General features: G+C 34.1%; 1 protein-coding gene across 1 annotated transcript in view; it reads left to right on the top strand.

Annotated features, from left to right (window-relative positions):
• NLGN1 (neuroligin 1) overlaps positions 1–19,293 on the top strand; it is an 823,760-nt gene that overhangs the window by 264,465 nt on the left and 540,002 nt on the right. The window contains exons 5-6 of the mRNA XM_049867484.1: positions 7,062–7,121; positions 14,291–14,443. Coding sequence (XP_049723441.1) covers positions 7,062–7,121; positions 14,291–14,443 — 213 coding nt within the window. The remainder of the gene's footprint in view (positions 1–7,061; positions 7,122–14,290; positions 14,444–19,293) is intronic.

Genomic DNA, 19,293 nt, shown 5'->3' with positions numbered 1-19,293 from the left:
TTAGGACTTCAGCATCTCTTTTCTGGGGACACAATTCAATCCGTAACACCATCCTACTTCTCCATCCCCAGCCTCTGTGCCTGCTTAGTGCTAAACCATCCTTCAGACCTCAGGTCACACTGTACTTATTCAGTGAAGCCTTCCCAGGTTCAGCCGGGTCTCCTAGTATAACCTCTCTTAGCACTAAAACGTCCCTTCCTTAACACTCATCACAATTCATAAGTATATGTTTATCTCTTTGATTATTTGTTTAATGTTTCTTTCCTCTAAAAAATTTAATTTTTATGAGGGCAGGAGCCTTGCTTGTTTTGCTCACTATGTAGTCTGAGCATCTAGCATAGTATATGTTTGTTGAATGACTGAATCACTGGATACAACAGCCCCGTTAGAGACGTTGGGCTATTGATGCCTTCTCAATCCTCAACCCTTACTAAGGCATCTCTGGGCATTGGTGAAGCTTGTGTCTTCACCAGCCTCCTGCTGTAGGTGCATCTTTGGATAACCTCTGTATAAAAAAAAAAAATTTTTTTTTTTTTTTTTTTACCTCTGTATAACTTCTCCAAAATAATGGCAATGAAGATCATGTCTTCACAAAGCGTAAAGGGTTTATACATCGTTCTTTCAAATAAGGAGGAATCATTATTTGGAGATTCTCTATGTTGTAAGAATACTGCATCTGAATTAAAAAAAAAAAAAAAAACACATATAGTGTTAAAAAAAAAAAAGAGCCTGAGCAAATTTGGTTATGCTCAAGGAAGGAATTAACTGATTTTATTTACTTTTTATCTAGTAATTATTATTATTGTTTTTTGCCCAGATCCTATCACTTTTATTCTAAACAGGTTTGCTTTTGACTTCAAAGTGTTGTAATCAAGGTAATTTTATAAAGGAAAACTTGTTTTTTATAAATATATAAGAGCTCTACTCACTGTACTGGACCAGAGAAGTTTTCTCTTTCTCCTTTTCCTGTCTTTAACATCAGATTTCAGTTTTTCTTAAAAATCATGTTTTTAGATGTGTCCTGTCTCTGAAGAACTATCTGAGGGAATGTAATTTGTGTGCATGTGGGTGTTTTCTTCCAACACAAAGATAAACATAGAGCGTGTCTGCTGTTTTCATACCCTTGGAAGCTGACCCCTTCCGTGGCATGAGCACATACGAGTCACTCCCCTAAACTGACAGCTCACCCTAAAAGACTCCCAGACATCATGATGGCAGAGTGTCACCCCAGAGATTTGCACAGATATGGATTCTTTTGAAAACTATCAGTGGTTCCAGAGTCTACTTCTACTATCTCATGGCAGTGGTTTGCATTATATTTTTATTTTAGTATAATTTAGATTATGTCTTTTTTATTGAAAAATTTCTCAATAATTTGGGAAGAAAATTGTTTTGCAGTTATGATTTCTTTATATCTGGTTATATGTATAATCGATAGTTTAAGAAGTGTGATAAATTTTAGTTAATTAAATATAACAATGTCAGGTTACTGAGTACTATTCCACATCAGTCACTTTCACTTGTTTCTATAGTCTCAAGAGATGTATATTCCAGTTATACAAATGTCAATAAAATTTCAGTGAGAAAAATTCAGTGGCTTTGCAATGAAACCAATTGTCTTAACATCTAAAATCTTAAAGTCAGGGTATTTTAATGTTCATCAATTTGGAAAAGTAATCAAAATAATATACTGTTGTTATTTAAAATGTCTTGAATTCTGGAATTTTTCTCTATAAGGAACAGACATAGTTGGATTTTTCATATTCTCGATCCAAGTTTTATAAACTAAATTTTGTCCCAAGAGAATACATCCCTGAAAATATTTACCCTGTGTCCAATTGCTCCAGAACAACAATAGCAAAATCCTTTAAATGTTCCCATTCTGTGAAAATGGCCTTAGGTATTCTTGAATCAGTTTACCTCAAAGGCTGCTGGGTAAAGAGGAAGGGCAAGGAGGAGAGCAGGTCATTAGCCAGGACTTTCCAACAATCATGGTGGGGCTTACTGAAGCCAAAACCAAACCAAAGTCATTACCATCAGGCAATTCCGACTCATAGTGACCCTATAGGACAGAGTAGAACTGCCGCATAATGTTTCCAAGGTAGATTGGAACTGCTGATCTTTTGGTTAGCAGCCAAGCTCTTAACCACTGCCACCAGTGCTCCCATTGGAGCCAGGAGCTTTAAATAATTCTGAGAATTTCAAAGACTTGTTCCTGAGAGGATATACTTCTCATCGCCAACTTTCTAAGTCAGGAGCTAATAATACCCTCAACCTACTTGCCTTTTACAGATATGTGTGACACAAAGTATGGATAATTTCTGCTGAATGGAACCTGTAATGAAGGAATTTATAATCACTTCTAATGTATTTGAGACCTAAAATATATTAGTCCTTCATCAAAGAGAATGATAAAAGACAGCATTAATATGGGTGGATTGTAATTATTTCAGGGCTCATAATTATTCTCCTGTTAACTACAGGGAAATGCTGATATTTTTATTCCTTTAAAAAAAAAATCATGGTCAGATTCTGAAACATAAGAAAGTATCCTATGTTCTTTGTAAAGGCTAATACTTTGAATTATGTTTAGGCTAATGGCAAAGAAACTATTTTGGGATTACATGAGTTCAAAGTTCATGGTTAGGAGTTCTGTTTACCTTGGGTAGTCGTGTTGTTTCAGCACTGAATCTATTTATTGCCTATAAAAAAAAAATAGGAGATATAAAATATAGTAATTACTCTCACTCCCTTTGAAAACGACATGATGTCTCCTTCCCTATTAACTTTAATGAGAGTTATGTGCACGTTCCTTAGGGAGGACAGACCCTACAGAGTTTCAAGGTAGGATAAATCATTTCTACACTCAGGTTTTAGAGGTCTCATTCGCTTTATGTTTTGGTGCTTTAAGACACCCATTTAAACTGCTAGTATTGAAAGTGCAATACATATAGTTTGAAAGAAGCATAGGCTGTGGCTGGAATGCTGTAAACAACTATTATTTCTGTTCGAAAGATAAATACCCAACCTTTTGGGGAAATCACGTGGCTCGATTTCCAGGGATATGTGGCCTCTAAAATTTGGTTGTCTAGTTTTAATTTTTATACAAAAATTAGCACTAATTACTTCTTACAGTATTTTCTTTATATTTAAAATGTTTTAACTTCGGTGGTTACATCTGTTGTAACAGTTTAGAATAAAGAAAGAATGAGCAGAGTTGCCGATGTCCTAGGAAAGAAAGGAGCTCAAGGCCGTGAGTTGTTTCGCTTCTAGAAGAGAATAAGGAATCTTGAGATCACGGAGGGATCTGTTTCTGTAATCCGCAAGTATGTATTTACTCTACTGAGGCTTCTTGAGAGAAACCAATGTTGAGTCTCTCAATTTTCAACCTTGGACCCTTTCAGATATTTATTCTCAGTGCCTTTAGGTGTAAGAGATAAAGGAAATCCGTTTCCTTCTTGTTCTAATCGGTTTTGCCAGAAACTGTTATCAGCCCTCCTCTTCCCAGGGAACCTTTAAAAATCAGATGTGTAGAAAACTCTTTGATGTTTAAGAAAACCCAGTTATGCTGGAATCACTTAAAAAGTGCTGGACCCCATGCTGTGGGAGCAATTTAATATCATCTGTAATAAAGTTTTACTTAGTATTCAATAAGTGAAATTCTTTAGTTGGGAGAACTTTCTACTTAATCTTCCTCTAGGATAATGATATTCTTACACACTTCCGGTTCTGAAGTCTGTGGTACTGAATACCTGTATGTGTTTCTAACTCTTCACAGGCACTACAGTAAAAGACGTCCTATGCAATGCATGTATGTAATCATTACCCCCTATCAGTTAAGAGGCGTGCAATTTCTTGAATAGGCAAGGGAATAACAGCTAAAGTCACGAACAGCTGGCCCAACCATTCCACCCATAGAAAAACTTTTTAGTTTATAAGGAGTTTGTAGGTAGTGCAAATGGTTAATGAGCTAGGCTGCGAATTGAAAAGTTGAAGGTTCAAGTCCACCCAGAGTCACCTGGGAGAAAGGCCTCGGGATTCATTTCCCAAAAAACAGCCACTGAAAATCCTATGGATCACATTTCTACTGTGACACATACGGGATTGCCACATGAGTCGGAATCAACTTGATGGTAACTGGTTTTATATGCAGTATCATTTCCATGGTCTCTCTATTTATGCAGATTCTGAGTCAAATCCCACTGTCATCGACTCATAGTGACCCTATTGGACAAAGTAGAACTGCATTATAGGGTTTCCAAGGCTGTGAATCTTTACAGAAGCCGACTACCACATCTTTCTCCTGCAGATCTGCTGGGTTCGAGCCCTCAACCTTTTGGTTAGCAGCTGAGGGCTTTAACCACTGTGCCACCAGGTTCCTTTCAGAGTCAAATAGAAACAGAGAATTATGTCCCGTTGCGAAGAAGTGGGAGATCATGTTTTAATAAAATGTATTTTGCTGTAGCATCTGCTGTAGACCAAGGAGCTAACAAATCTGTAGGAATGTAAAATATGTAAAACTACTGGCTCAGTTGCTGTAGAACCTGAATGATTTCCCAAAGATGTCATGTAAATTGTCGTGGGTAATCTAGGGGGAAAAGAAAGACACTCCTATCTGAATTGTCCACAAGATATACAACCTTTTGCAAAATGAAGGCAGTGATTTAATTTGATTGTGATAGAATTTACATGGGCTTTTTTATCCAAATATTAGTAAACTGATGATTCAGCAAAAAAATTTTGAGCTCACTTTCGTGTCTTAATATTGCCAAGAACCAAGCAGATTAAGTGATTTAACCGGAAAGTAGATAGTTGTTTTGGCATCAATAAATAAGAACTACTACTGCACTTATTCTGTCTTGCTAACCAATAAGTAAAACCATAATTTCTATATAACATCCTTGAAAATAGAAATGCAAGAAAACATATTTGTTGAAACCTATTCATTTACTACTTTAGGCAATTATTGAAAAATAAAAACCTTGAAAATATAATATTCTAAGTCCACTATTTTACGTGGTGTTTTAAAATCAGAAATATTTCCAATACAGTATCCTGATGCAGTGATTTTTAAATTTAAATTTAAAATATTTATATTTTTCAGGAATATAGCAACATTGTTACATAACTATCAAATAATCCCAAGGGTGCTTTTGCATTTTTACCAGGTCATATTCAAGAAAAGTAGGTTTTTGTAAACATGCAACTGAGCCAATTAACATAAACTATTACTTTCTTCTAAATTTTCTCTTAATGGAATGATTGCTTGCAGGCATGAATATAAAATGCTATTACTTTATTTATTGTATACAGTTTCCCAGTCTGTATTTGGAATGTCCTTGAAACCATGACATTTACTGTTGAGGGAGTCAATGGGTCCCTTTGAGTATGTCATCAATGTCTACATTTCCAGTCTTTTGCTCTATGCTAAACCAACAAACCAAAAACAGAACAAAACAAAAAAACCCACTGCTGTTGAATCTATTCAGACTCATAGTAACCCTACAGGGCAGAGTAGAACTGGCCCGTAGGGTTTCCAAGGAGCAGCTGGTGGATTCAAACTGCCAGTCTTTTGGTTAGCAGCCATAGCTCTTAACCCCTGAGCCACCAGGGCTCCTTGATCTCTGCCAGTTATTTTTCAAGGATGTCTCTCTGAGCTGATAAAACATTAACTACATTATATCTCACGTTTTTCCCTTGTTTTCTGGGGTAGTGTTTTTCATTCTTTGAGGGTTTCGATGGTAGTTTTGAATTACAAACGTAATGCACAGAAATTACTGGAAAGACTTAGAAACTTTTCTCAAAATGTTTAACAATCATTTCCTATGAAGCGTGCTTAGATTTAATGCCTGCTTCTCCACTGTTTATATTATTGAAATCAACACATGACGCTCAGTCCTTTTTGTTTTTCTCCTTTCCCTATGACTGCTATTTTATGCATGGCAAAATTTTCTTGCTTACGGTTGTGTGCTTGGCTATGTTTTAACTTGAGTGTCCTATGTTTGTAATGACTGCTTTTTGCATGAGGATTATGAAATGTCATATAAATTAAATGGTTGTGGAACAAAAAGAGAATGTGGGGCTTTACTTGCTTTTTAGTGTGCTGAATATGTCAATTCTGTGACAATTAAAATTACTTTCACATGGCCTTTGACTTCCCCTTTGGTGTGCTTCTTTATTCTAGCAAATTAGCATTGTTAAGTATAATAAAACATTTATTAAACAATCACAGTGTTTTAATATAATTATTCTTCTAAAACATGATCCTATTATAAATAACTATACTGGGCATGAAATTGCACCAGGGCATAATTCCATTACATTGCTAAATTAATTGTGAAATATAAGCCCTGACCCTGTAACTACCTTACTATCTAAACACAAACTTCCACTGATGGCACCTTTTCAGTGCCAAGTGATATGATTAACTGTTGATTTATCTGTCCAGGTGGTAAATGCCTTAAGCCCACAGCTAACATTTAAATTAAAATACAAGAGGAAATATTTGTGTAATGACAAGTAATTTTAAAGTCACAGTTTTGAAAAATGTACGATTTTAAAAAGTATGAAACTCAAATGTCAATACTTTTACGCACCCCCTCAAAAAAGAGTACCCTACAAAAGTTCATATTTCTGTTTTCCCTAATGTTATTTTATTATTCCAGATTAAAGAATGAGTTTGACCTACTTTATTATTGTCACCAATTTAAATTAGAAAAGACACTGAGGAAAGTAAGCTCTTTCAGCTAATCAAACTGTTTACTTTTTGGTATGCAGTGGATATTTTTAAAAAATAAGTTTGTTTATAACTTGCATTCCAAGCTATGTTTTTTTTTATGCTGGATAAATTCACAAAACAAAGTTTCTATGAGATATTCTAAGGAAAGGATTTTTTTTTTTTTCTTAAACAAAATAGATAATCAGCTGTGACATAACCACTTTTCCACTCTTTTTGGAAATATCCTTGAGAATTTTAGGATTTACATTGATTTTTGCCCTCAGTCTTGTTTATTCTTGAATTGTCTTTTTTTTCCCCTCCGTTTCTCCGTTCTCAATCCTAGGTCCCCTTACAAAGAAACAGGCAGATGATTTAGGTGATAATGACGGTGCTGAAGATGAAGGTATTTTTTTCCACAAAACTATTTGCATGACAAGGGCCTCGATCACTTTTTCCACCCCTATTTTTTTACTTCTTGTCTTTTTTTGAAGAGTTGTTTTTAATTCCCTTTTTGATGTGTTTTGTCTTCTTGCTTGTTGTTACATATAAGTACACATTTTTAATTTTTAAAAAAATGAATGTTAAGTTTTACATTTTGATGCCAACCATGAAAATGCTTTAAAAAGAGAGGCATTTTTTTTTGTTCTGTTTTCTTGAACTGACTCTTGATATGTGTCATCCCATGTTTTGACTGAAATTTGTCCGTATTCTTTGAACTAACAACCTCTCCCTTGTAGTCTTTCTGTAACCATTTTGCATGTTTTCTAATCTATGTAAATATTTTACCCAATACCAAACTGTGTTTCATTTTTGCATTTGACATTTGTTTAAAAAGAAACCCATGCCCAATAAAATGAAGGACAAGCTAAAAACTGACAGAAAGTGTTTCTTGAGCAATATATTTTAAATTAAACAATGCTGTTTTCTATTGATTTGATTAAATCAATGACACAAATGAGATTGTATAGATAAGAAAAGGCAGTATTTACATAACTATTTATAACCTATTTATATAACTGTAGTTAACATTGTATAGCCACTTAAGTACTGTGGGCTCATAACAGTGAGTATTTTTGGTAACGAATATAGGTTTTTTGTTTTTTTTTAACAAGATTAGTAGAATACCCTTTAGTTTCCCCACCCCCATTGCTGTCAAGTTGATTCTGAGTAATAGTGACCCTATAGGACAGAGTAGAATTGCCCTACAGGGTTTCCAAGGAGCAGCTGGTGAATTTGAACTGCTGACCTTTTTGGTTAGCAGCCATACCACTTAACCACTATGCCAGCAAGGAGTCCCCTTTAGTTTCAAAGGGATATAACTTCTAAGATTGGTAAATTAAACTGTTCTGATTTTCAAAGTATTGCCACCAACTTTAAACGATATAACATTTCCTACTTCATTAATATCAAAATTGTTCTCTTTCCAACTTCCCGTGACATACAATTCTGACTTATTCTTTGTAAATGTAACTGTTCACTAGATTGACCTGACATTTCTCATTCTGTTGTGTGCCTTTAACTAGTAGTAAATTGAGTATCTAGAAAGGCCATTGATCCTTTCAGTTCATCTGGGTTCTATTGAGGGATTTTTTTTTTTTTTCCAATGCCACAGAGTCATGATTATTCTAGAGGCAACTAACTTAATTCCAAATTCAAAAATAATTCCTACAAATTAAATCTCATAAAGATATTAATTACATGGTGGGAAAGGTTTTTTAAGATAAAATAACCCCAACCAAGCCAGCAGAAGTGCTAGTTTAATGAATTACAAGGAAACTATAAATGAATGAATCTTTACTCCACAATTTCTGTTGTTTTCATTGAGACACATACTTAATAAACCTCTTTCCAGTAGAAAATTAAATTGTAGAGGCAGTGTTTTGAAAATTTAAAATTACATTTCGTGTAAATATTTTTATAACATTTAAGAATTATTTTGATTAAATATAATTTATGACAATTGATTAAAAATTCATTGTCCATGAACCCCAGCAGTGGATTAAAGATTAAACACAAAGAAGTCATTAGTATTTGAAAGAAATCATTATAACTGCCCAAGAGTTATCATTCTGAATGTTAAATAGCTAAAAATAAGCTACTATACAGATTGGAATTTTTTTTAACACTTGTGAGAAATCATGACAGTTATTGGCTTTGTAGAACGTGAGTTTCTGTTCCCAGTGCTCTAAAGAACATTGCTTCCAGTGGAGGCTTTGGAATTTTCTGAACCATCTCATGATTCTTAACTCATAGACGTTGTTTATCTTAATAATGCCTGAGTATAAAGGACTTCTTAGCATGTAGCTTCTTAAACTCTAAATTTTCCCAAAGTGGCCACAAAATTCATATGCATCATTATTTCCCTATTTGAAAATTATTTTGATTGCTAATTCAATGTGATTCTCTTTTGCCTTTGGTAAAATATCCTAGAGTAAGACATTTTACATGTTCATGAAAGATACCTCTGAGTTACCATAGTGAACTAAGGCCTGTAAACATGAATCTATTTTATAGACTTGCTTTGAAGCACATTTAAGGTTTTAAATAGCCATTAAAAATATCCTAAGCCCCTATTTAAACTGGCAGGTAGTATTCAGCTTAAGTGCTAACTCAGTCACTCAGAAGAGTTATGAAATCAATAAACATTTTTTAAATGGTCCAAAGCTTAGAATGTCAAAGCAATCAATTCAAGTTGAATCTATTCTTCTATGTTGCTGTTTTGGATAATTGTTTAGAAAGCAAGAAAGATAAATTCAAATATTCCTCTGGGGAAAAAAATGAAAACCTTTCTTGAAAATTTTAAGCATTTTGTTTCTATTCAATTCCTTCATAATTATTTTGTTTACTTGAGTGTGAAGGAAAACTGAGGCCAGTTTTCACATTTAATTTGTTTCAGCTCTTGAGTCAATATCTCTGGGCATAAAGGAATACACAATTTACTTGATAAACTCCTTTTTTTACTTCAGTCAGAACCCCAGTTATTTGGTTAGTCATACAGAATTCTCCATTTTTTTCAATGCCCTGACTCCTATACCCTATTTCCATATCTCAGCCACTGCATCCAGAGGCTTCCTCAACCATCCACTAGAACCTGCCCCTCAGTCGTTTTACACACTGGAGGGCTTCTGGTGGAGCATATTCATGTTTGTGTCTCTACCATCACTCTGTTACCATCTGTAAGATGGACATAAATGAATTGTTTTTTATTTGTGCTTCATAATAATGAAAAAGAACTGTATATCTTATAGACTTTTCCCATGGTGTGGTGAGGTTTCCCATAGACCAAAAAAAAAAAAAAAGACTTATCTGAAGTGACAAAAATGATTCAAAGCAATATCCCAGATTTCCACCAGTTTATTTTGGGAATTTAAGAAATCTTTTAAAATTTTCAAAATTGTCTGTGCTACGAATTCCTTAATATTAATATTGACACTCTTCGGACACTATTTTAAATCAAACATGACAAACCAGTTGCTCTTGAAATCACACTGACTTATGACAACCCCGTGTGTGTCTGAATAGAACTCTACTCCATGGGGTTTTTACCAGCTGCTTTTTCAGAAATTAATTACCAGGCCTTTCTTCAGATAACTCTGGGTTGACTGGAATCTCCAACCTTTAGTCTAGCAGCCAAGAGCATTAACAAATTGCACCACCCAGGGACTCCATATCCAACATAGACCTTTTTAAAAAATCGCTCTTGTATATTTTGTATACCTTTTAACTAAAAGTGTACCATGGATTGTGTAAAGTTCAGTTTTATAAGCACAAATTTGACCAAATTTCTTTTGGTGATTCTAAATGATAACTGAGGTTCATAAAGAACTGAGAAGCACAAAAATAACCTGAAATGTCTTTTGATATATCAGGGAAAGGTTTAATTGAGGCAGTGCTTCACAATATAAAAGCTGTTAAATGCCAAAAACTCTACAACATGGGCAATTAAAACTTAATGATTCCTTTAAGAAGAAAGAAGCCAGTAAACACATTTAAGGAGTTATGTGACTAATAGTTACTCACTAGTACTGTTAAATGGAATTAGGATTCCAAAGCTTGGTTGTCAAGTACAAATAAATTCCTGTTAGCTATTCTAGATCTACTGACACTTGTTTCATCTGCTTAAAATTTTGGTTTATCAGAAAAATAAAATAGTTATTAAAATTTAGAAGCAAGGTGTCTACTCAGGTTCCAAGTTTATTTTTTTTAACATGAGAAACTTAGTTCAAATCCTTTCTTACCATGAAAATTTTAGAAGAAAAATAATCATTAGTGCAGTAAGTACTTTCCCCTTAATATCCCAATGTGCACAGAGACTTAGGTGCTTAGCAAGCCTTTAAAAAACTGCAAGTAACTAGAAAATTTGAAATGCTTGATGAATATTTGTAATTTTACTGGGACCCAGCCAGTGTTTTAAGATCTCTGAGAGTTTTTATGATCTTAGTCAAGTCAGTAGCAGCTGTTTAGGCAAAGTTAGAAATCTTAAATGAGTCACTGCCTCACAAATTGCTAGCTTCTTTATAAGGAAAAGTATGAGACAAATTAAAGCAATGATTTGTCACTAATAAATTCATTAAAATGATTAAAATACATTTAGTATATTTTCACTGAAGATAATCATCTTCTCCCTTAGGTTTTATTATTAAGATGATGGCATTAGTAAATATCATTCAATGGTAGGCTATCTGATATACACAATTTATTTATAAAGGTTCTGGTTCTTTTTAAGAACAGTAATAGAGATATAATTTAAACTGCTTGTATTTACTATTAACATTAATAATAACGGTATACTATGCAGAAAAGTAAACTATAAAATGCGTTTCTAGATTAAAACACTATCATAAGTAAAATCTAACATGAATCACTCTGATAAAACACCATTAAAAAAATTCCAGTAGTTCTGTTACAGAAACATTGCATTTTCCCAAATTTTATTAGCAATGTTTAGGGTTTTTATACATAAGAATTTTACCTCTGTTAGTAATTAATATTCCTTACGGCATTGAGCCCTGTTGATGCAGTGATTAAGCATTCAGCTCCTAGCCAAAAGATCAGCAGTTCAAATCCACCAGCTGCTCCTACTCTTTCCTATTGGGTTGCTATGGATCTGAATTGACTTGACAGCAATGGGTGTTTTGGGTATGGCATTAATCATGGATTTGCTTCAAGAGAAAATAAACATTGTTCAGAACATCACTGTACTTTTAAAGAACTTTCTAGGAAAAAATTGCTTGGTATATTAAATTCATAGGCAAAACTGAAATCTTTTAAAAGCTTGAAGAGACAAATTGAAAATTAGAATCCAACCCAATCTCTCAATAATCCTCTCAAGTCTAAATTTTTTAAAGAAAAATAAGGAGATACCCTTCAAATTAGCTTCCAGAATGTATTGTCGTATTTGTATTCTTTCCTGACAATGTCTACCTCATTTTATTATTAGGTATAAAATGTGGCAGGTCTTCTCAATGTTTGCCTGTATTGTTTTCCAGGTGATCAGAATGGTTCTACCAAGGTTTCATTACTGTTCACAGTTAGTGCTTTGTAATTCTATGTAATTTTAATTAAAGAAGAATTGTGAAACAGCCTCCCTCTGTGCTACCTCCAAGCATACAATTAGCAGAGTACAGTGTCTGCTGTGAACAGTCAGCTAATGATTTCAGTTTAATAATTTATTATTGCTTCTTCGGTGCCAGCCATACTAGAAAAATAAGAAGCTAAAGCTGTATGCAGCAAACAGGCATCTAAGGTGAATGGTTTAAGACTTTCAAAAAATTGTTTCCTCTGTACAAGTCTAACATGTCTACAAGTCCAACATGTCTACAAGTCCCCAAACCATTGCAAATGAGTGAATACCCTTTCACTCTCAAGTTTCAAGGAGAAGATAAATTTAGATTTCCCTCCCAAACGTAGCTGTGCCTTGTCCGTGGTTTCCGTGTCAAAGCATCCTCCGGTCACCACTTGAAAACAGGATGGTCTTCTCAAGTACACTCTCTGAGGGGGTGTAAGTTTAAAGACTGATAAGAAGTCAAACTTAAAATAATGTTTTAAAAAATCTCTAAGTTCTGCAATGAGCCATTTCTCCAGCTTGAAAATTTGAACAAGTTGAGCTATAATGCCTGACCCTAAATTTTTTTTTTTAATTTCAATAAGTCACTTTATTATAAAAGTTGAACACTCAAAGCATTTCTGTTGGTCATTCTTTTTATAGAAAATGCAAAGCAGTCTCTAAATAACCATCTTTATTTTTTTCAATGAGTTTGTATCATATTAGTCCATTCTGAAAGCTGACACCTCAATCATAAAGATGTAGAGAAGTTAAGTTTGACAAAAAAATATCAAAAATAAAGGAACAAAATTATACTTTCAAATGACTCTTTTCAATACTGGCGTTAAAAAAAATGATAACACACTTGGTGCAATTAATTTCAATCATGAATATAAAGAGATCATGAACTACTACATAATATTTATTGTCATTCATATTTTTACTATTCATATATTCATCATATTTATACTTATGTAAGATTTCAATCTCTATATAGTTAAACCAAATTAGTCAAAATATCATTTAATATTTGTATAGAAATCAGTGTATTTTTAATACTGACCAAAATTATTATATGTTTTTCTAGATCCTTGCTGTAAACTTCATGATTAGAGGGAAAGTACCTTAGAAAAGCAAGTACTCTTAAAATTTAGAGCTGTAGAAATCACTTTGCCACTACTCTAAATTCCGACAATTTACACTTGGATTTAGCTGTTTTGACGCATATCTACAACTTAAAAACATAGCCAGAGTGGAGCTAGGAAGAGTACAATAGTTACACCAAGAGGTGGAAAAATGTAATTTAGTCTGCTTTCCAATCCCAAAGGGTAAGTGTAGGTGAAACGAGTAGATGACCAACATCATTTAAACGATAGTCCCCTAAATGCAGCAACAGGAGCACAGATGCATATGACTTTACTGCCTAAACAATCACCCAACAGTTAGTACTTCAGCACTGAAATGAAACTTTTTGCAGCATATACACAATATTATATTATGTCCATAGATTACAGGATAAATGGTTGAGTGTTATTAGGTGGCGTTTAATACAAATCGTCACAGTAAATGAGAAATGGAAAATCAATGTGTTTTATTCACTATAGCAGTGATACCATTGTATTTAGTTTGTAGTTCATAAATTCAATGAAAGGCCTAGAACATCTTTAAAAATTAATTAAAAAATCATTTTCATTCTATTCTTTCTTTTGGTTTTACTGTTGCTTAGGGAATCACTCAAGAAGCACTAAAATTCATACCTCCTTTCAATTGTCCAAGTTTTGTAATTCAACTTATGATTTGTAAACAAATAATTTTTTTAATTTGATTGAAAACAATGGATACGTATTGCTCTCTTCTACAATAGCTATTCTTGATATGAATTGCTTAAGAAACACTTTAACAAAAGCAGCGATTTAAACAACCCTATTAAAATCATACCCTCTTGTCCCTACAATAGAAAATGTATTCTCTGCTTCCTTATGTGTATTTTCGAGGATAAGAACAATTGCCAACCATTTGTTTTTCAGATATTCGGGACAGTGGGGGTCCTAAACCAGTGATGGTGTATATCCATGGTGGCTCATATATGGAAGGTACTGGAAATTTATATGATGGGAGTGTCTTGGCAAGTTATGGCAATGTGATCGTCATCACAGTCAACTATCGACTTGGGGTACTTGGTAAGAAGTCTCTCTTTTTTCTTTTCTTTTCTTTTTTTCACCTGTAATCCATGAAGTATATAATCGTTTTGACTTGTTTTTGTTTTGCTTCACTTTGTTGTTCTATTCTTTTGACTTTGTTGGCAATTGTTGAATCAAAATCTTGTGATATTTTCAAGGAATTCTATGCATGTTCTCAAGTTACTTGAGGAAGGACAGCTAGAGTTGGTTTTAAGATTTGAAAACTAAAGGTGAAGAAATTATTCACATTGTTGAGGAGTATTCTTCCAGTCTGGCTTTATACAACTGTGAAAGGCAACAGTGGCAGGGCTTTACTAAAGAAGAGTTAGTCCCTGGACAAATTTTTCCTTCGTCTACTATTCTTTTTTACAATGCTATAAAATTGCCTGAGGTTTGCAATGGGCTTAGAAACAAGTTTATGTTCTTTCCAAGAATATGTGTATGTACGGGGGTGAATAGTTTATTGGCTATTGCAGTATATGTTGTGGGATTTTGATTTTAAATTTGGTCCAATAATAATTAGGAATATTTTGAGTGAATTCCTTTTGAAAGAATTATTTAATTTTGAAAATACGTATTGATTTCATAAAGTGACAAAGAGTCCAATTCAATAATGTATTCTGTTTCTCAAAGAACTGTAAAACAAAGTCAAAGTAGAGATCATATGGTATTGAAAAAAAGTACAGAGAGATACTATTTACAAAATAACTTAGTTACTCTGAGATAGGCGTGTTGTTTTATTGAGTAACCAATTTTTTTAAAGATAAACTTGTTATTCAACTTGTATAGATTCTTTTTTGATAGCACTGTCACAGTTTGAGACACTAAAGTTACTTTATCATTGAATAAAACACCTTTACCTGTGGCATTTTAGCTAACAGGATTTGCTAAAAGTGTACAATTCACCCCCAAAATATTTTGTTTTTCTATCTTAATTGTTCACAAAGTCTTATCTCATCCTATAGATGTAAGGCAGTAGAATTTATAATGTTATTTGGGTACAAAGAGTCCCCTCACTCTCCAAAACATTTAGAAAAAGGAAACCGAATTATATTCTCTTAAAATAATTGTAAATATCATGTATTTTTAACCATGTTAAGGAGCACATTTTTCTCCTCAGTACTAATTATTATTATTCTAGCTCATGTGTAATCATAATGTTATGTTATGCTAACCCTCCAAATATTTTTAAAAAAAGATTAAAACATTTTTATCAGTCAAATTTGTGTGTGTTAGAAAAGGGGATATTTTAGCAGTACAAAAATGCTGTCTTGATCTTTTCTATAGTTTCCTATTTTGAAATTTGGACTCTGGTGGATACTATAGATGCACTGTATCAATATGGATATAAAATATTTCTGTCGTATTGTTCAAGAACACATCGTTTCTGTGATGGTTTCTAATCCTGTGTTGCTTCAGATGTTGCAATTTCTCTGGGCAGGGATGGTTATCCTCCCACTGAAGAAAACAATATTAGGAGATGTATAAAGAGATTCATAATAATTATCAGGTATCTTAGTGTTGTCATTTGTTTCTCATGGTATATTTTAATGTGAGACTCTTTGATATCTTCAATGCATTTAACATTAATTATATTACTGTTAGCTTAGCTCTTTCGATTATTTTCATATTCATCTGAATTTCTCAAGTCGAAAATTCTGATGCTAGTGACCAGTTTGTAATTTCAATTTTTTAAATTAAATGCCAAATTGTAGTAGCAGCATTTGTGAGGACTTGAACATCCATGTAGTCACATATTTTAATTTTCTTTTTTTATAAATCTTTTGATCACATCCAGTGTTGCTTCTTTCTGTTACTGGTTGTATTCAGATAAAGTAAGGATTTCATTAAAATATACTGTGTTTTTATAAGTTTTTCCCATTTTATTTTTAAGATATTCCATGTTAGTGAGGCTCTGACCTTGATCTAATTTGGATTCTATATTCATGCCCATATCCAATCTTTAAATTCCATCCTCTGAATGACTGAATTGCAAGAAAACAGATTAACTGCCAAAAACCGAAGAGCTCAATCATTTGCTTGGTTTATATAATGGCAAACAATGTTGATGATGAATGATTTTCCCAGTATTAAATATTTGTACTGGCACCACTGCAATCTAGTGGTTTAACCTTTAGTCAGTAACTGTTCCTCAGTGATGTCGTACACTAGTAATCATTCCCAGGTATTTCCTTTACAGACCTCCTCTCAACAAGGTAAAGTACAAAACTCTGTGTTAGTGAAACAACTTTAGGGCCATCTTTGGGTATTAGTTCAGAATGGATGTATTCTGGTCACTTTTCTTTCTGAAACATAAATTGAGCCATGAAAAAATTCGTTTACACGAATTAATTCACGAAAAATAAAAGGATCAGAACATTTTTTTCAGTATGCTTGTATGTGTGATCAACAGTTCGTCTGACAGGGTAACTACTACTACAAAGTCTGTAAGCTGTTTTTGTTAATAATTTGCCTAATGGTGACAAGGTAAGCCAAGGTTTCTTGAATGTGGGATCCACAGTATTGCTACTTAGAAGTGTTGGCAATTAGTAAGTAAGTAAGACTTGATCCCACATCGAGAGAAAATCCCAAGCTGTGTTTGAGCATTTTTATATGAAGGAAATGAATTTTTCAGCCAAATGTACACTTGGCTAATTGTGAGACTATTGCTCTCAGGTGGTTGGCAGGCCTTAAAAAAATCAGAATGTCTGAAACAGGTAATGCAATTAATGTTGATTTGAATTTGACATTTCGGGGGGATATTTTATATAGTTTTAAACGGTAAGTTAAAAAATGACAATATTTAGTTATCTAGCAGTCAATGTTCCAGTTTAAAGCATTTCATATTAAAGAATATTTAATTCATTACAATTTGGGTCTGTTGTTGTTATTAGCTACCGTCAAGTCAGTTCTGACTCATAGCGACGAAGCACAGCCTGGTCCTGCACCATCCTCACAATCGTTATTGTGTTTGAGCCCATTGTTGCTGTTACTGTGTCAATCCATCGCCTTGAGGGTCTTCCAATCCTACACTGACCCTCTACTTTACCAAGCATGATGTCTTTCTCCAGAGACTGGCCCCTCCTGATAACATGTCCAAAGTATGTGAGACAGTCTTATCATCCTTGCTTCTAAGGAGCATTCTGGCTGTACTTCTTTCAAGACAGATTTGTTTGTTCTTCTGGCACTCCATGGTATATTCAATATTCTTCGCCAACACCATAATTCGAAGTCGTCAATTTTTCTTCAGTCTTCTTAATTCATTGTTTAGCTTTCGCATACCTATTAGGCTATTGGAAATACATGGGTCGAGTCAGGCACACCTTTGTCCTCAAAGTGACATCTTTGCTTTTTAATGCTTTAAAGAGATCTTTTGCAGCAGATTTGCCAAATGCAATATGTCATTTGATTTCTTGACTGATGCTTCCATGGGTGTTGATTATGGATCCAAGTAAAATGGAAACCTTGACAACTTCAATATTTTCTCTGTTTATCATGATGTTGCTTATCAGTCCAGTTGTGAGGTTTTTTGTTTTTTTTTATGTTGACCTGTAATCCATACTTAAGGCCGTAGTCTTTGATCTTCATTAGTAAGTGCTTCAGGTCCTCTTCTCTTTTGGCAAACAAGGTTGTTTCATCTGCATATTGCCAGGTCTAGCATACAAGCAAAAAAAAAAAAAAAAACCTGTTATGATAGCATTGCTATGAAGAAGCTGGTAATGGCTGAGAGATAATTCCTCAACTGTGACACTTCTGTGTTGTCCTCTGGAAGGCAATATATATAGATAGATGGTTGCCATGGAGTCAACTCTGACTCATAGTGTCTCTGTGTGCAACAGAAAGAACTGTGGCCCAATCCTGTGCCATTCTCACAATCGCCAGTATGTTCAAATCCATCCTTGCAGCTATTCTGCCAATCCATCTCACCATAGGTCTCCCTCACCCTTATTGACCCTCTACATCACTAAACATGATGTCCTCCTGCAGAGACTGATCCTTCCTGAAGATGTGTCCAAAGCAGGCATGTCAGACCAGTGACGTTACTAAGGTTGGTGTCACCTAGTGCAGTAACTCCTGGTGTCACCTCTCCCCCTTGGACCTCTTCTTGTACCAAAACATACAGAATCCTTAGTAATTTTTTTTGTACTAATATTACTTATAAATCATAATTCCTATATATCATCCCTCCTTTCCTTTAATTACTACTTCATTCTCAAAACAGTTATTTATATAGGTTCACAAATATTAATTGCCACAATATTGTTGCTTCCATTCCTGTTGCCGTCGAGTTGATTCCCACTCACAGTGACTCTACAGGACAGAGTAGAACTGCACCATAGAGTTTCAAAGCAGTGCCTGGTGGATTTGAACTGCCATCCTTTTGGTTAGCAACCGTAGCACTTAACCACTGCACCACATATTGTTGCTAAAACACCAGAAAATTTGACAAAATCAACTACTGTAATAACGTTGGCAACAACGAAAACACCAGCACATGCTTGTGGCATGTGCAGACTAAACTACGTGATTTGAAGCATCATTGTAATTGGGTAGTAATGATAGCTCTGACTGGAGCACATTAGAAAGTTCGAAAAGTAAATTAGCGTAGAGTTTTAGCCTTGTAGGTATATTGATGCATGTAAGCTGGGCTTACAAATAATGTTTTTGTTATAACTAACTACTGGCATATTTAAAAAAAAATTCTGCTGAAACATTGCACAAAAATTTTATAGACAGTCATTTTGGTGTTGCCCCCTCTGATAGTGTCAGCCGGTGTGGTCCACGCCTACTGCACCCTCCTTGTGATTCCACTGAGTCAGACAAAGTTTTGCGGTAATACAGACTGTCAC

This window comes from Elephas maximus, chromosome 23 (genome assembly GCF_024166365.1).
Source record: "Elephas maximus indicus isolate mEleMax1 chromosome 23, mEleMax1 primary haplotype, whole genome shotgun sequence".
NCBI classification, from domain to species: Eukaryota; Metazoa; Chordata; class Mammalia; order Proboscidea; family Elephantidae; genus Elephas; species Elephas maximus.
Note: the sequence above shows the minus strand (reverse complement) of the source record. Positions and strands in the feature narration are given on the sequence as shown.